The following is a 15,890-nucleotide window of genomic DNA, read 5'->3' on the forward strand; positions in this document are numbered from 1 at the left end:
CCCAGCTCGGAGTCTGTTAGTAGAATGCTCCCAGCTCGGAGTCTGTTAGTAGAATGCTCTCAGCTCGGAGTCTGTTAGTAGAATGCTCCCAGCTCGGAGTCTGTTAGTAGAATGCTCCCAGCTCGGAGTCTGTTAGTAGAATGCTCCCAGCTTGGAGTCTGTTAGTAGAATGCTCCCAGCTTGGAGTCTGTTAGTAGAATGCTCCCAGCTTGGAGTCTGTTAGTAGAATGCTCTCAGCTCGGAGTCTGTTAGTAGAATGCTCCCAGCTTGGAGTCTGTTAGTAGAATGCTCTCAGCTCGGAGTCTGTTAGTAGAATGCTCCCAGCTTGGAGTCTGTTAGTAGAATGCTCTCAGCTCGGAGTCTGTTAGTAGAATGCTTCTCCTCTGAAGATCTGGTTTTCCATTGACCTGAGGAGTTTTTGTGTTGAGTGTAGACACAAGTCTTGTGAGTGAGACTGGGTGTTGGTCGTTAGATCCTGGTAGGCTTCCTCAGCAAGAGGTGTTGGTGTGATCTGTGAGGGGTTTAAAGCGTGTTACCGATGACACACAGTGCTACCCTGTGACTACCACGTCTCTGAACAAGCCTTGTCTTTTAATGCTTGGGTTCTACTCAGGCTCTACGCCTTGTGCCAGAGGTGATGCACTCCAGGTCTGTCTGGAAGTGGGGATTTCTTGGGGAGATCCCAGCAGCTTCCTGCTGCGCTGCTGTCAGGGCACCAAACAGCAAGGGGACTGGGGTTTAGTTCTGTGTTCACTGTGGAGGCTGTTTGGTTTACAGAGCACAATCCCCACAGGCTGTGTGTGGAAAGCAAAGGAGGATGTGAAGGGAAGGATGGAGGAAAGGCAGTCTCCTGCTGCTTTTGCTGCCCACACTGTGGCCGGAGCTCGGCCAGGCGGACCTGGTGTTGAAGGGAGACATCTCTGCAGCAGCCGCTCTCTGCCCTAGACTTGGTTTCCAGAGAGGGGACATCTGGAGAACAGCAAATTTGCTTCTCCTGGAGCCTACGTAAATTTCTTTCACGTGCCTCACCAGCTCCTTGGTCCTTGGCCCTGACAGATCCCTGAGAGAGTCCTGTCCCACTCCTCTCCCTGCATCCCACTACACGCTCCCTGTCCTCCTCCTCATGGCTGGGGCAACGTGAACAGTTTATGCTGGTGTCCTGAATTGAGCCGATTTCCATTCAGGTTTGACCAGGGGTTTTGCTATGGGACGTGGGCAGAATTTGGTATGTAGAGGTGGGAGATGGGAAGGAGAAGAGAGCTCTAGGTTGCACAGCCATCCTGAGCCTGCCTGTGCAGAGGGGAGAGGAGGAAGGAGCCAGCTGAACCAAGCAGGTGGCTCTTCCTCAGTCACACAAGTGTCTGTCCAGCGTGCTCTGGAAGAGGTGCTGTTCTTGTTACTGCCTTGGGGTGACAGTCTCCTGGGAGTTGTATGGAAGTACACCCCAAAGAGAGCCACGTGGCAGAGCCGGGCTGGGATGTGAACTCTACTGCTGTTTCTGTACCCTGTCCCACTGGCTGCCCCTCAGTTTACTTCCTGGTGGAGACGATGTTGTTCGTTGCAGGCAGACTGACTCTGGGTCTGGGGTGCAGCTGGGGACTCAGCTGTGGAGAGGGTTTGTTGGCATCTGGGTGCCTCTGGGGCACGGCTGCCACAGCTCACCCCGCCCCGTGAGCAGGTGAGGTCTGTGCTCTCCTGCTGGCTCTCTGAAGTAGCCTTCCCTTGCTCCTCGGGGTGTCCTGGGCTTCCCTGGCCTGCACTGACCTGTAACCTGTGTCCGTTCTGCTTCCAGCTGACACTGACAATCGTGCGGCAGACGGGGGGGCTGGGCATCAGCATCGCAGGGGGCAAGGGCTCCACCCCCTATAAGGGTGATGATGAGGTAAGACCCCAGACCGCTCCCTTTCGGGGGTCTCTGTAGCTGGAGGTTGGACGCTGCTGTGCCCTGCTCCATGGCTGGGCCTTCGGAGCCCGGTCAGGGGGCGGGGGGGCCGGGCAGGACTCTGGAGCAGGACTTGCTGTGCCTTCCTGAGAGCAGCCGTTCCCCTCCCACCTGGGGCCCCATGGTCAGGGCTCACTAGGCAAACTAAGAGCTTGGGGCTGCTTTCCACACCTGTGGTGACATCAGCTGGGGGATGTTCTGGTCCTGCTGGAAAAGGATTAGGGTGTCCTTCCCTTTTCCCCTTCACCATCAGCGGGGCAGCCCCCACAGTGGGATTCCTTTCCCCTTTCTGCCAGCTCCCAAATGGGGTGACAAGGCTGCCCTGTCCCCACGTCCAGGGTACAGGGTTGGTGAAGGATTTCCCCTTTCCATGAAGTTGGGTGGGGTGGTCTCCACGCTTCAGAGGGTTGAGGGATGGGCTCCACCTCTTCTAACAAGTCCTTTTCTTTCCAGGGCATCTTCATTTCCCGCGTGTCAGAAGAGGGTCCTGCAGCCCGTGCAGGTGTTCGTGTTGGGGACAAGCTCCTGGAGGTAAAGACCTTGCTCCTGTGAGGAAGGAAATGCTTCTAATGACTTGAGGGTGGGGGGAGAAGAGTTGCGTGGTGTTTATTTGCATCACACTAGTTTGTAGGCCAAATGAAGCATCAGGAGATGTGCAAGAGCAAAACAAAATCCCCCTGGCTCAAGGAGTTGTGTCATGAGCATTACTGCTCGTGTTTTGCTGCTTTACAAGGATGGAAATAGCTCCTGTGTTCACTGTCCCCCAGCTGAGGGGGTCTGTAAACCTGGGTGGGAAGCAGTTCTCAGCAGGATGTGTGTCAGTGCCCAGCTTCACATCTGCTTCCCTGCACAGGCAAAAGTGGACCTTGAAAGAGAACTTGTTAACCAGGGAGCCAGCCAGGTGCTGCAGTTGCCTGTCTTCAAATTGTTTAGAGATGTGGTTCTCCATACAGGACTGCTTCATGAGAGGAACCTGATTCTGGAGTGTCAGAAATCATCCTGTTCCTTCCAGTCCCTGAAGGGAGCAGAGGAACAGGAGGGGATTCAGCTTTTTAAAAGGGTAGATAATGGCAGGACAAGGGGCTGGAGTGAAGCTGGAGGAGGGAAGGGGGAGAGGAGAGACTGGGTGGAAGTTCTTTGCAGAGAGAGTGGTGAGGGGCTGGAAGGGGCTGCCCAGAGAGGGGGTGGGTGCCCCGTCCCTGGGGGTGTTCAAGGCCAGGTTGGCTGGGGCCCTGGGCAACCTTGTGTAGCTCCAGGCCTGGAGGTTGGTGTCCCTGCCTGTGGCAGGGGGTTGGAGCTCTGGGACCCCTGGCGTCCCTCCCAGCCCAGACCAGTCTGGGATTCTGCATTTACTGTGGGGTTGTCTCAATAATTCCATCAAGTTTTAAGTCAGAGAAGCATCATGCACTTGAACTGACCTGGTCTCTTGTAAGTTGTAGGGCCTGAGGTGTCACAGAGCATCCTTGTGCTGCATGAGCATACTGCACTTTGCTGCTGAATGACTCCTAAAAGGGAGTTGGATCTTGCAGAGTTTGAGGGATGAATAATTGCTCCCTTTCCCAGCAGTTCAGCTCACAGCACATCTTTTCAGTGACAGCTTTGGGAAAAGACTGTTTCTTTTCCACCTCTGACTCACTTCCCACACTGCCCGTGCAGCTCAGCCCCCTCACAACACACCTCAGAGACCGGTCCTGTCCCTTCTGCAAGACCCTGCAACGTCCACGAGGCAGCCGTGGCTGAGCACAGCAGGCTGGGTTCCCTTCTCACTGGCTGTGAGGTGTAAGGGATAGATACCTCCCAACCCTGGAGTAGGGACACCTCCCAACCCTGGAGTAGGGACACCTCCCAACCCTGGAGTAGGGACACCTCCTTACCCTGGAGTAGGGACACCTCCTTACCCTGGAGCAGGGACACCTCCTTACCCTGGAGTAGGGACACCTCCCAACCCTGGAGTAGGGACACCTCCTTACCCTGGAGTAGGGACACCTCCATACCCTGGAGTAGGGACACCTCCCAACCCTGGAGTAGGGACACCTCCTTACCCTGGAGTAGGGACACCTCCTAACCCTGGAGTAGGGACACCTCCTTGCCCTGGAGTAGGGACACCTCCTAACCCTGGAGTAGGGACACTGAGCATTGCTCAGTGGTGAAGGGAGTGATGAGGAGAAACCCCAAGTGCCACCAAGTGCAGGACATAGATTCGACCATCTAGTTTCAGGCTGAGAGCCAGGAGACCTTTCCTGTATCCCTGTGGTGACGTGAAGTGAGGCGGCTGCTGTGAAAAGAAGGTTCTTCAGCCTCATGAGCCCCCACCTCACATTCCCTCAGTCTCAGGAGATGGGACAAGGGGCAATGGGCTCAAGCTGCCCCAGGGCAGGGTCAGCTCAGCTGGGAGGGCAAAGTTCTTCCCTGGCAGAGTTGTGGGGCTGTGGCACAGGCTGCCCAGGGAGGGGCTGAGTCACCCCCTGGGGTGTTGAACAGAGGGGAGATGAGGTGCTCGGGGAGCTGGTTCAGCTCAGGATGGGAATGGTTGGACTGGATGGTCACAGAATCACAGAATCACCAGGTTGGAAAAGACCTTTGAAGATCATCCAGTCCAACTTAATGATTTTAAAGGTCTTTTCCAACCCTGTGATTCTGATGTGGTAGGAAATCTTTTCCTGAAATGAGGGAAGCAGGAGTGGAGGGAGCCAGATTGCTCCTCTGAGAGCTGCAGAGCCTGGTGCCCTCCCTGCAAGTGCTGTACTGGTTTTGCATGGTGGGGAAGGAGACGGGTGTTTCAGGTAGGAGGAGGCAGATGCCCTTCCTGAGGGTGGACAAGAAGCTGTGTGGACCTGAGCTGTACTGAGGCTTGTTAGGGGAGGTAGTTCTGGGTGAGTGGTTGTCTGTCGGGGATGATACGGTGAGAGGGGCGTTGGGGGCTCCCTGGGTGGGGAGAAGTCCTCTGAAAGGGCCTTTACTGGGCAGGGTGGGGGCTGCCCTGGGTGCAGGGGAGCCCCATGGGGCAGCGGGGGAGGTCTGGGTCCCCGTGGGAGCAAGGTGTCGCCCCAGCCCTGCCAGAGATGGGCTGAGCTGCCCCTGCGGCTGGCAGAAGCCCCCGGCAGGTAGGGGCAGTGCCCACTCTCTGTGCCCGCAGGTGAACGGCGTGTCCCTGCACGGTGCCGAGCACCACGTGGCCGTGGAGGCGCTGCGGGGCTCCGGGAGCTCCGTCTCCATGACCGTGCTGCGGGAGCGGATGGTGGAGCCCGAGAACGCCATCACCGTGACCCCGCTGCGCCCCGAGGACGACTACAGCCCTCGGGAGAGGCGAGGGGGCCTGCGCTTCCCGGAGCGGCCCGAGGGGACGCCGCCCGCCGAGCGATACTCCACCTGCCTCATGCGCAACGAGAAGGGGCTGGGCTTCAGCATCGCTGGGGGCAAAGGCTCCACACCCTACCGCGCCGGTGACACGGTCAGTCGCAGCTGCCTGGGAAGGATGGTGCTTGGTCCCCAACTCGCAGCACTACCTGTGGGAGCAGTGTGGGGTCTTCCTCACCGTGGGCGTGCGGCGGTGCGGCACGGCCCTGGGCTGGAGGGTCAGGTGGGCCCTGAGAGCCAGAAGCTGCTCGTAGGTTGGGGACAGAGAGAGGTCCAGGAGGTGGGGCTGGGCTCACAGTCCTGCCAGTGACATTTAATCTTGCTGCTGTCCACTTGACATACCCTCTGGGCTCTCAGCCACACCAGGCTTTGCTGCAGCTGGAGGCTTTGCAGAGGCTCTAGAAGCAGAAGAGGGTTTGTGTGGGGAGGGGAAAGGCTGAGCCCTGTCTGGTGTCCGGGAGCAATTCTGGAAAGCCAGGCCGTGGTGAGGGAAGCTCCGGCTGCTCTGACCCTCCTGACTCCTGTTTCAGGGGATCTTTATCTCCCGCATCGCAGAGGGTGGTGCAGCCCATCGGGACGGGATCCTGCACGTGGGAGATCGGGTCATCTCGGTGAGTGTGGGTGTGCAGGGAAGGGCTGACCCAGCCCCCTGCCCCTCCTCGTACAAGGGCTGTTGTTCTGTCACCAAAGCTGGATTTTGGGGACCTTTTTTTCAGCTCCTTCTGGGAAAGCATTTCATCCTGGGGGCTCTGCCGCTGCCTGTGGCTGGTGGTGGGTGCAGTTAGTGCCTGCCCTTCACCTTGGTGCTCTGCAGCTGCCCGGGCTGTACTGGGGTGAGGTGCTGTGGCAGCACTGCCCTAGGCTGGTGTCCCTCCAGATCCTCATGGGACAGCCTGGGAGGGCCCTGCTGCTGGGGGAGAGCAGCCCTTGGGGCTGAGCAGTTCCCTGCAGAAGGCCGGGTCAGCGCGGGTTGGGAGCGGAGGGAGGCTGCCTGGGGGTGGTGTGGGGCTGGGCAGGGTGTCCCACAGTGCTTCCTCCTGCTTTCACCTGAGAGTCCAGCCCGTTTCCCTTCCCCTTTGTGCCAGTGGATCTCACTGCTGCCTCTAACCTCACGTCTCTCTGCCTAATGTGCCCCCTGTCCCCCTCCTGCGGGGAGCGTCTGCTGAGTCTCCTGACCCTCTGCCCAAGCTCGCATGCTGCCTCTGAGTGAAAGCTCCTGCATCCTGGTGCTGGTGGTGGGGTTCTGATCCAGCTGGTGTGGTAAGAGCACGTGTTACCACAGAGCTGGCGTGAGTAAACACTGATACAGCCTTGTCAGTGCTGGCTTCTGTCTGCTCTATCCCTAGGCTGGGGGCTGTGCTGTATTTGCTCTGGCCCAAAACTCTAGGGCAGCTCTAGCCCAGGCCTGACACTTGTGTCTTGACAGGAGACTTGAACTGGTACAACATCTCCCCCCTCTATAGTGCTCCCCCCTCCTCCAAAAATACAGCCCCAACCCCCATTGTTGCCAGGTAGCCTAAATTATTTCGGTTTTGCTGATATTTTTGCTCAGCAGGTACAGAGGCATGACTGAGGTGTACCTGCCTGCGGGCACACAGCCTGTCACACAGTGCTGATCTGTGCTGCCCCTGGCAAGAAGGAGGCACAAGGTCTCAGAATAGTCCAAAGCCAAACCTGTCCCCACCCCCGTCAGCAGCTCTATTTATATCCCTGGGCAGCTTCGGAGGGAGAGCAGATCGAGTTCCCCAGTAGCAGCCTCAGTGTCTTCAGACATGGGCACAGGGCTCACAGAACGTTGCTTTGGGTGGGGATGAAGGCCTGGCCATCATCAGCCCTCTGACACCCCCGCTGCAGCGACGAGCGTGGTGTCACCACAAGATGGGAACTGGGGCCGTGCTGGGGAGGACACTGCGGTGCCCTCAGGGACGTCTCCTGCGCTGAGGGGTGCAGAGGTGTCCTCCAGAATGTCTGCTGGCTCTAAGGTGCTTGAGTGGCTCTGTGGATTTCTCCCCATCTCTGGCAAAATCAGGTGTGGGACAGAGCTGTGGGGACAGAGCTGTGGGGCTGCCCTGGCCCAGCCATCTGGATCTTGAGGGAGGGTCTTGCCTGTTCCCCTCAAAGCAGTGCCCACAGCATCACAGAAATTCCCTGCTCACCACCAGTGTTTTGAAGCAGTGGTTGCCCAATTTTACTGGAGAGCTTTGCAGGAGATGACAGCTCCTGGGATGTGCACCTCAGGTTGCGCAAGTTCCCCTGTATTTCATGGAGAACACAGGAGGACCCACTAACAGGGCTGTTTCATAGGGGCAGCAGGCAGAGAACCCTACCCAAAGCCATAGTCTCCTAGTCATGCCTCAGTTCTCACTTTGCCAAAGTGTTTTGTGTTCTTAGGGAAAGAAATACAGCACAGCTTCATGCTCTTCCCCTGTGCTCTAAACCGCCCTGGCTCCTCTGGAGGGGAAGCACTGGGATAGCTCCTTTGGCTTTTTCAGGGGAGCTTTGAGTACATGGGTTGAAGAGCCCAGCCTCGATCTCTCTTCCAAGTTAACACCCCACAGAACTCCCCAGTGATTGACTACTAACCCTCCAGCTTTCCCCATGTTCCAGTGTGTCTTGAGGTCATCACGGGCATCTCGAGAGCCGTTTTGGGTAGTGGAAGATGTGGGGCTGCAGGGGGAGTGTGAATCGTGAGATGGAGGGTCCAGGATCGGGACCAGTGTCTGAGGGCAGCTGGTGTTTTGGGACAGGACTGGGAGTAGCCTAAAGACAGCCGATCCTGGGGGAGATTAGGACAGTGGGGTGACACGCAGGGATCCTAATGAGAGCAGTCTGGTCACCAGGAGATTTGCCAAACTGATGTAACCCCCTGGCATACAGACTGTGGAGCTGGGAGAGGAGCAGTGAGATGCTTTCCCTCCCCAGGCACTCAGGGCAGGCTGGGTGGCCTTGCAGTCTGAAAACCACCCATCCAAAAGCTGGGGTGGTGTCTTGATTGCCTGGTAACGGGGAAGTTAAAGGTCTTTTTCAGCCTAAATGATTCCGTGGTTCTAAGTTAATGAGTAAAATGCCATCAAGGGCTGTTAAGTGACTTGGAGTTCAGTGTCCCTGAGCACTAGTTTGGGGAGGTACCTCTGAGTGCTTCTGGTCTGGCCAGGCCTGGCCTTCCCCACCTTCTTGTCAGTGGCAGAGAAGCAACAGAGGGGAATGCCTGAAGGGAATAGCTGGGGGATAGCTGGGCTTGTTCAGCCTGGAGAAGAGAAGGCTGTGGGGGGACCTCACTGCAGCCTCCCCGTCCCTGAAGGGACCCCAGGAACAGGAGGGGAATGGGCTTGTTAAAGGGCAGAGACTGGCAGGACAAGGGGCTGGAGTGAAGCTGGGGGAGGGAAGGGGGAGAGGAGAGACTGAGGGGAAGTTCTTTGCAGAGAGAGTGGTGAGGGGCTGGAAGGGGCTGCCCAGAGAGGGGGTGGGTGCCCCGTCCCTGGGGTTGTTCAAGGCCAGGTTGGCTGGGGCCCTGGGCAACCTTGTGTAGCTCCAGGCCTGGAGGTTGGTGTCCCTGCCTGTGGCAGGGGGTTGGAGCTCTGGGACCCCTGGGGTCCCTCCCAGCCCAGCCCAGGCTGGGATTCTGTGAGTCTGTCTATAAATCAGGAGCTGCTCCAGCATCTCGGCCTGCGGAGCGCGTTGGGCCTTGCCTGGTGATAGCAGCCTCAGGGCCTGGTCTCCTCCGCACGCCATCTTCATTAAAGATCAGTACCTGGCAGATGGGAGGGCCCAAGGGGATCCTTGCTGCCTGGTCTGTAGGACACAAAGCTGCTGCTGTTCCCAGATCCAGCCTTGGGGATGGCAAAGTGCAGGTTCTGGGGATAAACACGCTGCAGGCATGGGTGCCAGGGTCTCAGGCAGACCAGGGAGGCACAGTAAAACAAAGGGCCCTCCTAGGCCGTGAGCAGCACAACCGCACAGAGCTCCTGCCTCTGGCTCGCTGGTGTAGGGTTTGCTGGTGGAACACACACGCTCCCTCATCCAGCTCATAAATACTCATGTTTGCAGGTCTTGTCAGGCTCTGGCCCAAGCCTCAGGTTCTTCAAGGCTCCTGGTCAGACCCTGAGCCTTCCTTCCAGTTTTGGGCCTGCTGTTGGGTCTGTCCACGGTTTGGATTCCTACTTTCTAGCTAGTCCAGCTTGGATTTTACTAGCAGATCTTGTACTCATACCCAGAACAGAGAGCAAACTCGCACAGAGAATGTGAACAGAGCTTGATAAAAAGCTGGAGCGGACTGTGGTGGTCAGGCACAGGGCCTGGCCAGACAGCCACACTGACCAGCAGCCTGCTTGTGTGTGATCAGCCTCTTTATCCTCCACCCTCTCCATTTTCCCATGCTTGTTCCTCCCTTCTCCTCCTTGGCCACCTGTGATCCTTCTCCCTGTTCCCACCCGTGATCCCTATGCCAACCATCCCCTAGTAAGTTCTGCACGTTCCCACAGCCCCCCTAAAACTCGGGTAATGAGTTTGATTCTCCCCTGAGAGGTGTTCTGATAATCATGATACTCTTGCCTTCCTCTCCCTATTGATTACCCCGGCTTTGGTTGCCCTTCGTTAATGTCCTTTAACGACCCCTCTGTGAGTGTCTGGAGCCCTGTCTCCGTTACCTGCACCTCATTAAGGTTTCTGTGCCTGTGGGTTTAATTTATTCTCCTCCCTGCTTGTTGTCTTTTCCCTTATGCTCAGGAGCCAGGGCCCAGGTACCTTTACATCCTTCCTCCTCCTGTGTGTGTGCACAGGCTGGGATGTCTTCTCATCCTTCTGTTCCTCCTCTGTGGCTGGTGCCAGAGGTGTCCCTTTGGGGACAGTCCTCTGAGCAGAGGAGATGCTGCGGGGCTGAGAGTCTCCTGTGTGTCTCCAGCACAGCGTGGGGCTGTCGTGCCTGTCGTCTTCATAAGGGAGTAGCACACTCGACTGGGGATGGGATGGGCAGGTGAGGCAGTGGTGTTTATGGAGGGTCTGGACAGAGCCCTGTCAGGCTCTCTGCAGTCACCTCTGTCCAGAAACTGGTTTCTGGGAAGGAGCTGGGGATTAAAGGTAGTATTTATAGGAGTCAGTGAGGAATCAGGCTACAGAATCCAGTTGCTGTGGCTGTTATGAAATCATGTTATTATTTTGTAAGCTGAATTTTAACAGCTGATTTTTGTGTCCTCATTGTTCATTTTGGAAGGCTTTTCCAGAAGCCAAGGACTAGACACCTTCTAACTTTTCAGCCTCAGCTTTCTCGTGGCAATCTCACCCTTCTGGCAGTGTTCTCTGCTAGTGTGGCTCTCCTCTCACTGTTCTGTCCCTGTACCTGTGTGGAGATCAGCAGTGTCTCAAGTTCCCAGGCAAACTGACTCAAATCTGGATTTTCTAGGAAAGTCCCTCTGTTCCCCTGCCTGCTGGGGCAGCTTTTCTCTGCAAATCCTGTTAACTGATGTTGGGTGGGTTTTGTATGTGTGAAGGATGAGAGTAGCACACAGCAAGATGAGTTCTCTTCAGTGCTTCCTCTGAATGACACTGCTGCTTCCCTGCACGTCCTGACCCACCCCTGTCTGACGCCTTATGTCTTTTCCTGCTATCACAGATGACTCTGCTTGTATTCTGGGAATGATCTGGCCCAACATGCTGGATAATGTTCTCTTCTCCAAGAGAATTCTCATTTTCCTTTTGTGCCAGCCAGCCAGTCGCTGTGGACTCGCAGAGTCTCCTTTTCAGGGCTCCCAACTATCTTCATACCTGGGGTACACTTCTTATGGCCTAAAGCTGACACATTCCCCAGGCTGCTGTGACCTCACCCAGCGTGGGCAGGCAGCAGCCCAGTGACAGGTCCTGCTGCACATCAGATCATGCTCTTCAGTGCCTGTCTCTGGGCTTGGAGAGTGATTGATAAGGGCAGATGGCCCACTGCAAAGGCAGCCATGCTGGGTGCTGTGGCAGGTCAGGGTGCTGTGGCAGGTCAGGGTGCTGTGGCACATCAGGGTGCTGTGGCACATCAGGGTGCTGTGGTATCACTTCTGGGAACTGCTGCTCTGTCGTCTTCCTGCATCTGTGGGATCTCTGGCCACGCTGCTTTAATGCAGCCTCTCAGGCTTCTTTTGTTGTGACCCAGTAGGGAAGCTGGGGTGTGGAGCCAAGGAGGAGAGGGACAGGTACTCCCAGGCAGCGGGCGAGCCAGTAGCATGGGGTGTGGTGCTCTGGGAGCTGGAGCATCACCTGGCTTCATGGTCCCCTGGAGCATCACTGGTGCAGTTTGGGCTTGGAGGTGTACAGGGAAGGTGGGAATGGGACCATAAGCTGTCCAGAAAGAGGATTGTGGTGTGGGGGGAGTGAGCAGGTGCCCGTGTCCCTTTGCCAGGTAGGACGGAGTGGGGCAAGTGACAGGGTGCTCTGGGAAGAGGCTTTTGAGAAGGGGCAGTGCTCCAGCAGAGTGGGGTCCCTGAGGGTGCGTGGCCAAGGGCTTTAAAGTGACGGGGTGTGCTCGGGGTGTGCTCGGGGTGTGCTTGGGGTGTGCTTGGGGTGTGCTCGGGGTGTGCTTGGGGTGTGCTTGGGGTGTGCTTGGGGTGTGCTCAGGGTGTGCTTGGGGTGTGCTCGGGGTGTGCTCGGGGTGTGCTTGGGGTGTGCTCGGGGTGTGCTCAGGGTGTGCTCGGGGTGTGCTCGGGTGCCGCTCTGACACTGAGTTTGCGGGTTGTTCTAGATCAATGGGGTAGACATGACAGAAGCCAGGCATGATCAGGCAGTAGCGCTGCTTACCGCGTCCTCCCCCACCATCGTGCTGGTGGTAGAGAGAGAGGGTGCAGAGCAGCTCGGCGAGGGAGACGCGCCGGGCGCCCCGCGGGGACGCATGCACTCCCCACCGCCACCCCCCAGCCATGGGGAGAGCCCGCCCGAGGAGACGCCTGCGCAGCAGAGGAACCATCTGCCCAAAGGCCTGGAGGACCAGTATCCCATTGAGGTGAGTCTGTCTCTGGGTCCAGTGCTGGGCTCCCTGGGATAAGACAGACAGTGATGTCCTGGAGAGAGTCCAGAGGAGGGACAGAGATGCTGAAGGGCCTGGAGCATCTCCCCTGGGAGGAAAGGCTGAGGGAGCTGGGGCTGTTCAGCCTGCAGAGAAGAAGACTAAGGGGGGGACCTTATTCATGTTTATCAGTATCTTCAGTATGGGATGCAGGGGGAATGGGCAGCCCCTTTCCAGTGTCTGTGGGGACAGGACAAGGGGCAGTGGCTGCAAGTTAGAGCACAGAAAGAACTTTTCCCCAGTGAGGGTGAGGGAGCCCTGGGACAGGCTGCCCAGGGGGTGTGGAGTCTCCTTCTCAGGAGACATTCCAGCCCCATGTGGACGCTGACCTGTGCAGTATGAGCTGGGGAGCTGCTTTGGCAGGGGATTGGACCCCATGAGCTCTGGAGGTCCCTTCCAACCCCTGTGATTCTGTGATTCTGTCTGTTGGCACACAGGATCGCATCATCTCGGGCATCTCTCATTTGAGAAGCTGGTGGAATGATGAGGGTTGGGCCCCCCATGTGACTGAGAAGCAGTAGGGACCCCCCTCACCCTGTGGGTGCTTCCCTTGTGCTCAGTCATCCAAGACACCCACAATTCCCTGTTGCCCTGTGGTCCTTGTGGGATGTGCCTGATTTCCTTTGACTCTGCTTCTTGTTCCCTCCAGGAAATTCACCTTGTAAAAGCTGGGGGTCCCTTGGGGCTCAGCATCGTAGGAGGCAGCGACCACTCCAGCCACCCGTTCGGGATTCATGAGCCAGGTGTCTTCATCTCAAAGGTAGAGTCCTGTGTGAGCACCCAACATGCCTGAGCTGGGCAGTTACTGGGGTCAAGGTGAAGGGTTTTGATGGGAGAGTTTAAGGACACTACAGGTCTAATTAAAGGGGGTGGGAGATGTGCACAGGTAAAGGGTTGGTGTTACTGCAGTCTCTTGAACCCTGCTGAAGTTTCCCACCACCCAGGTGGTGTTTGGCTGCTCAGAGCAGCACAGCATCGTCAGCTGACCTGGAGACTGCACTGGGCACCCCCTTCTCAGGGCACAGATGGATGTGCTGAATGGCACCGCTCCCTGGGGGACACCCCTGGGAGTCCTTGTGTCCTGAGCAGCAGCTGTCCAGCTCTGCCCTTTGGTTCCTCCCCGTTCACCAGCTCTCAGCCTTTCCCCCCATCACACAGCTTCTGCAGTAGCCATCAGGTTCAGATCCCATCCAGGACCCAGGGAAATCTAGCAGTTAGGTCTGCCAGATCCCTCCTTTGTGTGTCCACTGTTCCCCTCTCAGTGCTTCAGCAGGTGGAACGAGACAGGATTCACTGTTACCAAAGCTGAACCAACTCTCAACCCCTGCTTATCCCTGTGCTCACAGATCTTACTGTCTCCACTCTCTCCTGTTTTACCAGGAAAAGAAGCTAGGGTTCTTTGTAGCTCTCAAGATCCCCTCTAGAGCCCTTCTTGAGGTCTGGAGTTGCAGTGACACTGTCAGTCTGGCAGATGCTGCACCTCCCACAGCAGCCCTGCGGTTTAACAGTCGAGTTCCTTCAGAGCTCTTGTGAGAACGTTGTCTTCTGCTGTCAGTCACAGGCAGAGTAATGGGCCTGGGAGTCCTGGTGCATGACAAGCCCTCCATGAGGAGTCAGCAGTGTGTCCTCATAGCCAAGAAGGCTAATGGGCTGCATCAAGAAGAACGTGGCCAGCAGGTCGAGGGAGCTTATTCTTCCCCTCTGTTCTGCCCTGGTGAGACCACAGCTGGAGTATTGTGTCCAGTTCTGGGCTCCCCAGCAGAGGAAAGACGGGGAACTACTGGAGAGAGTCCAGTAAGGGCTACCAGGATGATTACAGGACTTGAAAATCTTCCACATGAGGAACGGCCAAGAGAGCTGGGTCAGTTTAGCCTGGAAAAGAGAAGACTGAGAGAGGATTTCATCTACACTTCTAAATCCCTGAAGGCTGGGTGTCTAGAGGAAGGGGCAGACTCTTCTCAGTGGTGCCCAGTGACAGGACAAGGGGCAATGGGCACAAGGTAGAACACAGGAAGGTTCCATTTCCATCTGAGAAATAACTTGCTGTGAGGGTGGCAGAGCCCTGGGACAGGCTGCCCAGAGAGGTTGTGGGGTCTCCTCTGGAGATACTCAAGACCCATTTGGTTACAATCCTGTGCAACATGCTCTAGGTAATGCAGCTCTAGCAGGGGGGTTGGAGTAGGTGATCTTCAGAGGTCCCTTCCAACCCCAGTGAATCTGTAAAAGCTAACAGAGGATTGGTTCAGATGGAAACAATGTGAGGATGAAGAGCACACTGGGTAACAGTTTAAAGCAGAGCTTAGTTCATTCTCTGCCAGTGCTCCCTCTTGGGGAGCTTTGGCTGCAGAGAGAGAAGTCAAAACAGGCCTGAGGATGTTGAGGGTGGCCCCAGGACACAATCCTTCCTTCTCCAGTGGCAATGTCAGTGCTTCTTTGTAGGTCATTCCCCGTGGGCTGGCGTCTCGCAGCGGTCTCCGTGTAGGGGACAGGATCCTGGTGGTGAACAGCATTGACCTGCGCCATGCTACCCACCAGGAAGCAGTGAACGCCCTGCTCTCCAACACCCAGGAGCTGACCATGCTGGTGAGGCGAGACCCACCACCTCCTGGGATGCAGGTACGTTGTGAGTACAGCACATGGGACCTTGGGGAATCGCAGCTCCTTTATAGCGGGATCTGTGTACTCTGAGGGGGATTTCCTGCCCTGCTGGAGGGCTGGGGCTGGGATAGAACCAAACTTCTCTTGTGGCAGCATCCAGTCAGGTAAGGATGTACCCAGCTGGGGGCTGTGTAGGGTCTCTTGTCATGCCCATGGTGGTACCATGATCAGAGGATGGTCAGAGTTGAAGACTGGACCTGACCAGGAGGCAGCAGTACAGAAAAGGGCAGAGCCTCATCAGGAGGAGTGAACTCTGCCAAACGAGTGAAAGGTCTCGTTCAGGATCTTCTCAGGGTGTTTAGAACATGGACAGCTACTAGAAGTGCTTTAACAATGCCAGTCTGACTGTGACCCAGAAACAAGGAGACCATTTCTGTGTTCACAGGAAATATGCATTGAAAAGGCTCCAGGAGAAAAGCTGGGCATCAGTATCCGGGGTGGAGCCAAAGGCCATGCTGGGAACCCGTTTGATCCCACTGATGAAGGCATCTTCATTTCGAAGGTACCAGGGACTGCTGGGGAGAAGGGTGACTGTTGATACGCTCCCTCTGCTCCTCCTGGATATTCTCCACTGACTGGAGGAGGCACATCTGTTTCCTTCCCTGTTTCCTCCTCTACAACAGCTACACCATTCCTTTTATTTCCTGTGTTTGCTCTTACTTTGTGTTTCTTTTCTTGCTGCTTTTCCATAACATGAACCCATATGTCTTTTCCTTTCCATTCCAGTTGCTTCACCCAGGTGCCTGTGGCTTTCTTGCCACTGCAGCACCTCCTCCTTTTCTGGAGACCATTACAAACCGCTCCCTCTCCTCCTGTGCCACGTGCTGTCTGTGTCACGTTGCTCCCCTGACACTGTAAGTCATTGCTTGTGTGCAGACTTACTTGTCACCTCTC

General features: G+C 56.5%; 1 protein-coding gene across 1 annotated transcript in view; it reads left to right on the forward strand.

The window, feature by feature from the left end:
- SCRIB (scribble planar cell polarity protein) overlaps positions 1–15,890 on the forward strand; it is a gene marked incomplete at its 5' end in the record, with an annotated part of 112,919 nt that overhangs the window by 53,205 nt on the left and 43,824 nt on the right. Inside the window, 8 exons of the mRNA XM_084260511.1 lie at positions 1,793–1,882; positions 2,396–2,473; positions 5,079–5,393; positions 5,830–5,910; positions 12,018–12,275; positions 12,988–13,098; positions 14,778–14,954; positions 15,382–15,498. Of these exons, the coding sequence (XP_084116637.1) occupies positions 1,793–1,882; positions 2,396–2,473; positions 5,079–5,393; positions 5,830–5,910; positions 12,018–12,275; positions 12,988–13,098; positions 14,778–14,954; positions 15,382–15,498 (1,227 nt within the window). The remainder of the gene's footprint in view (positions 1–1,792; positions 1,883–2,395; positions 2,474–5,078; positions 5,394–5,829; positions 5,911–12,017; positions 12,276–12,987; positions 13,099–14,777; positions 14,955–15,381; positions 15,499–15,890) is intronic.

Source organism: Gallinula chloropus (genome assembly GCF_964237585.1).
Source record: "Gallinula chloropus genome assembly, chromosome: 2".
NCBI classification, from domain to species: Eukaryota; Metazoa; Chordata; class Aves; order Gruiformes; family Rallidae; genus Gallinula; species Gallinula chloropus.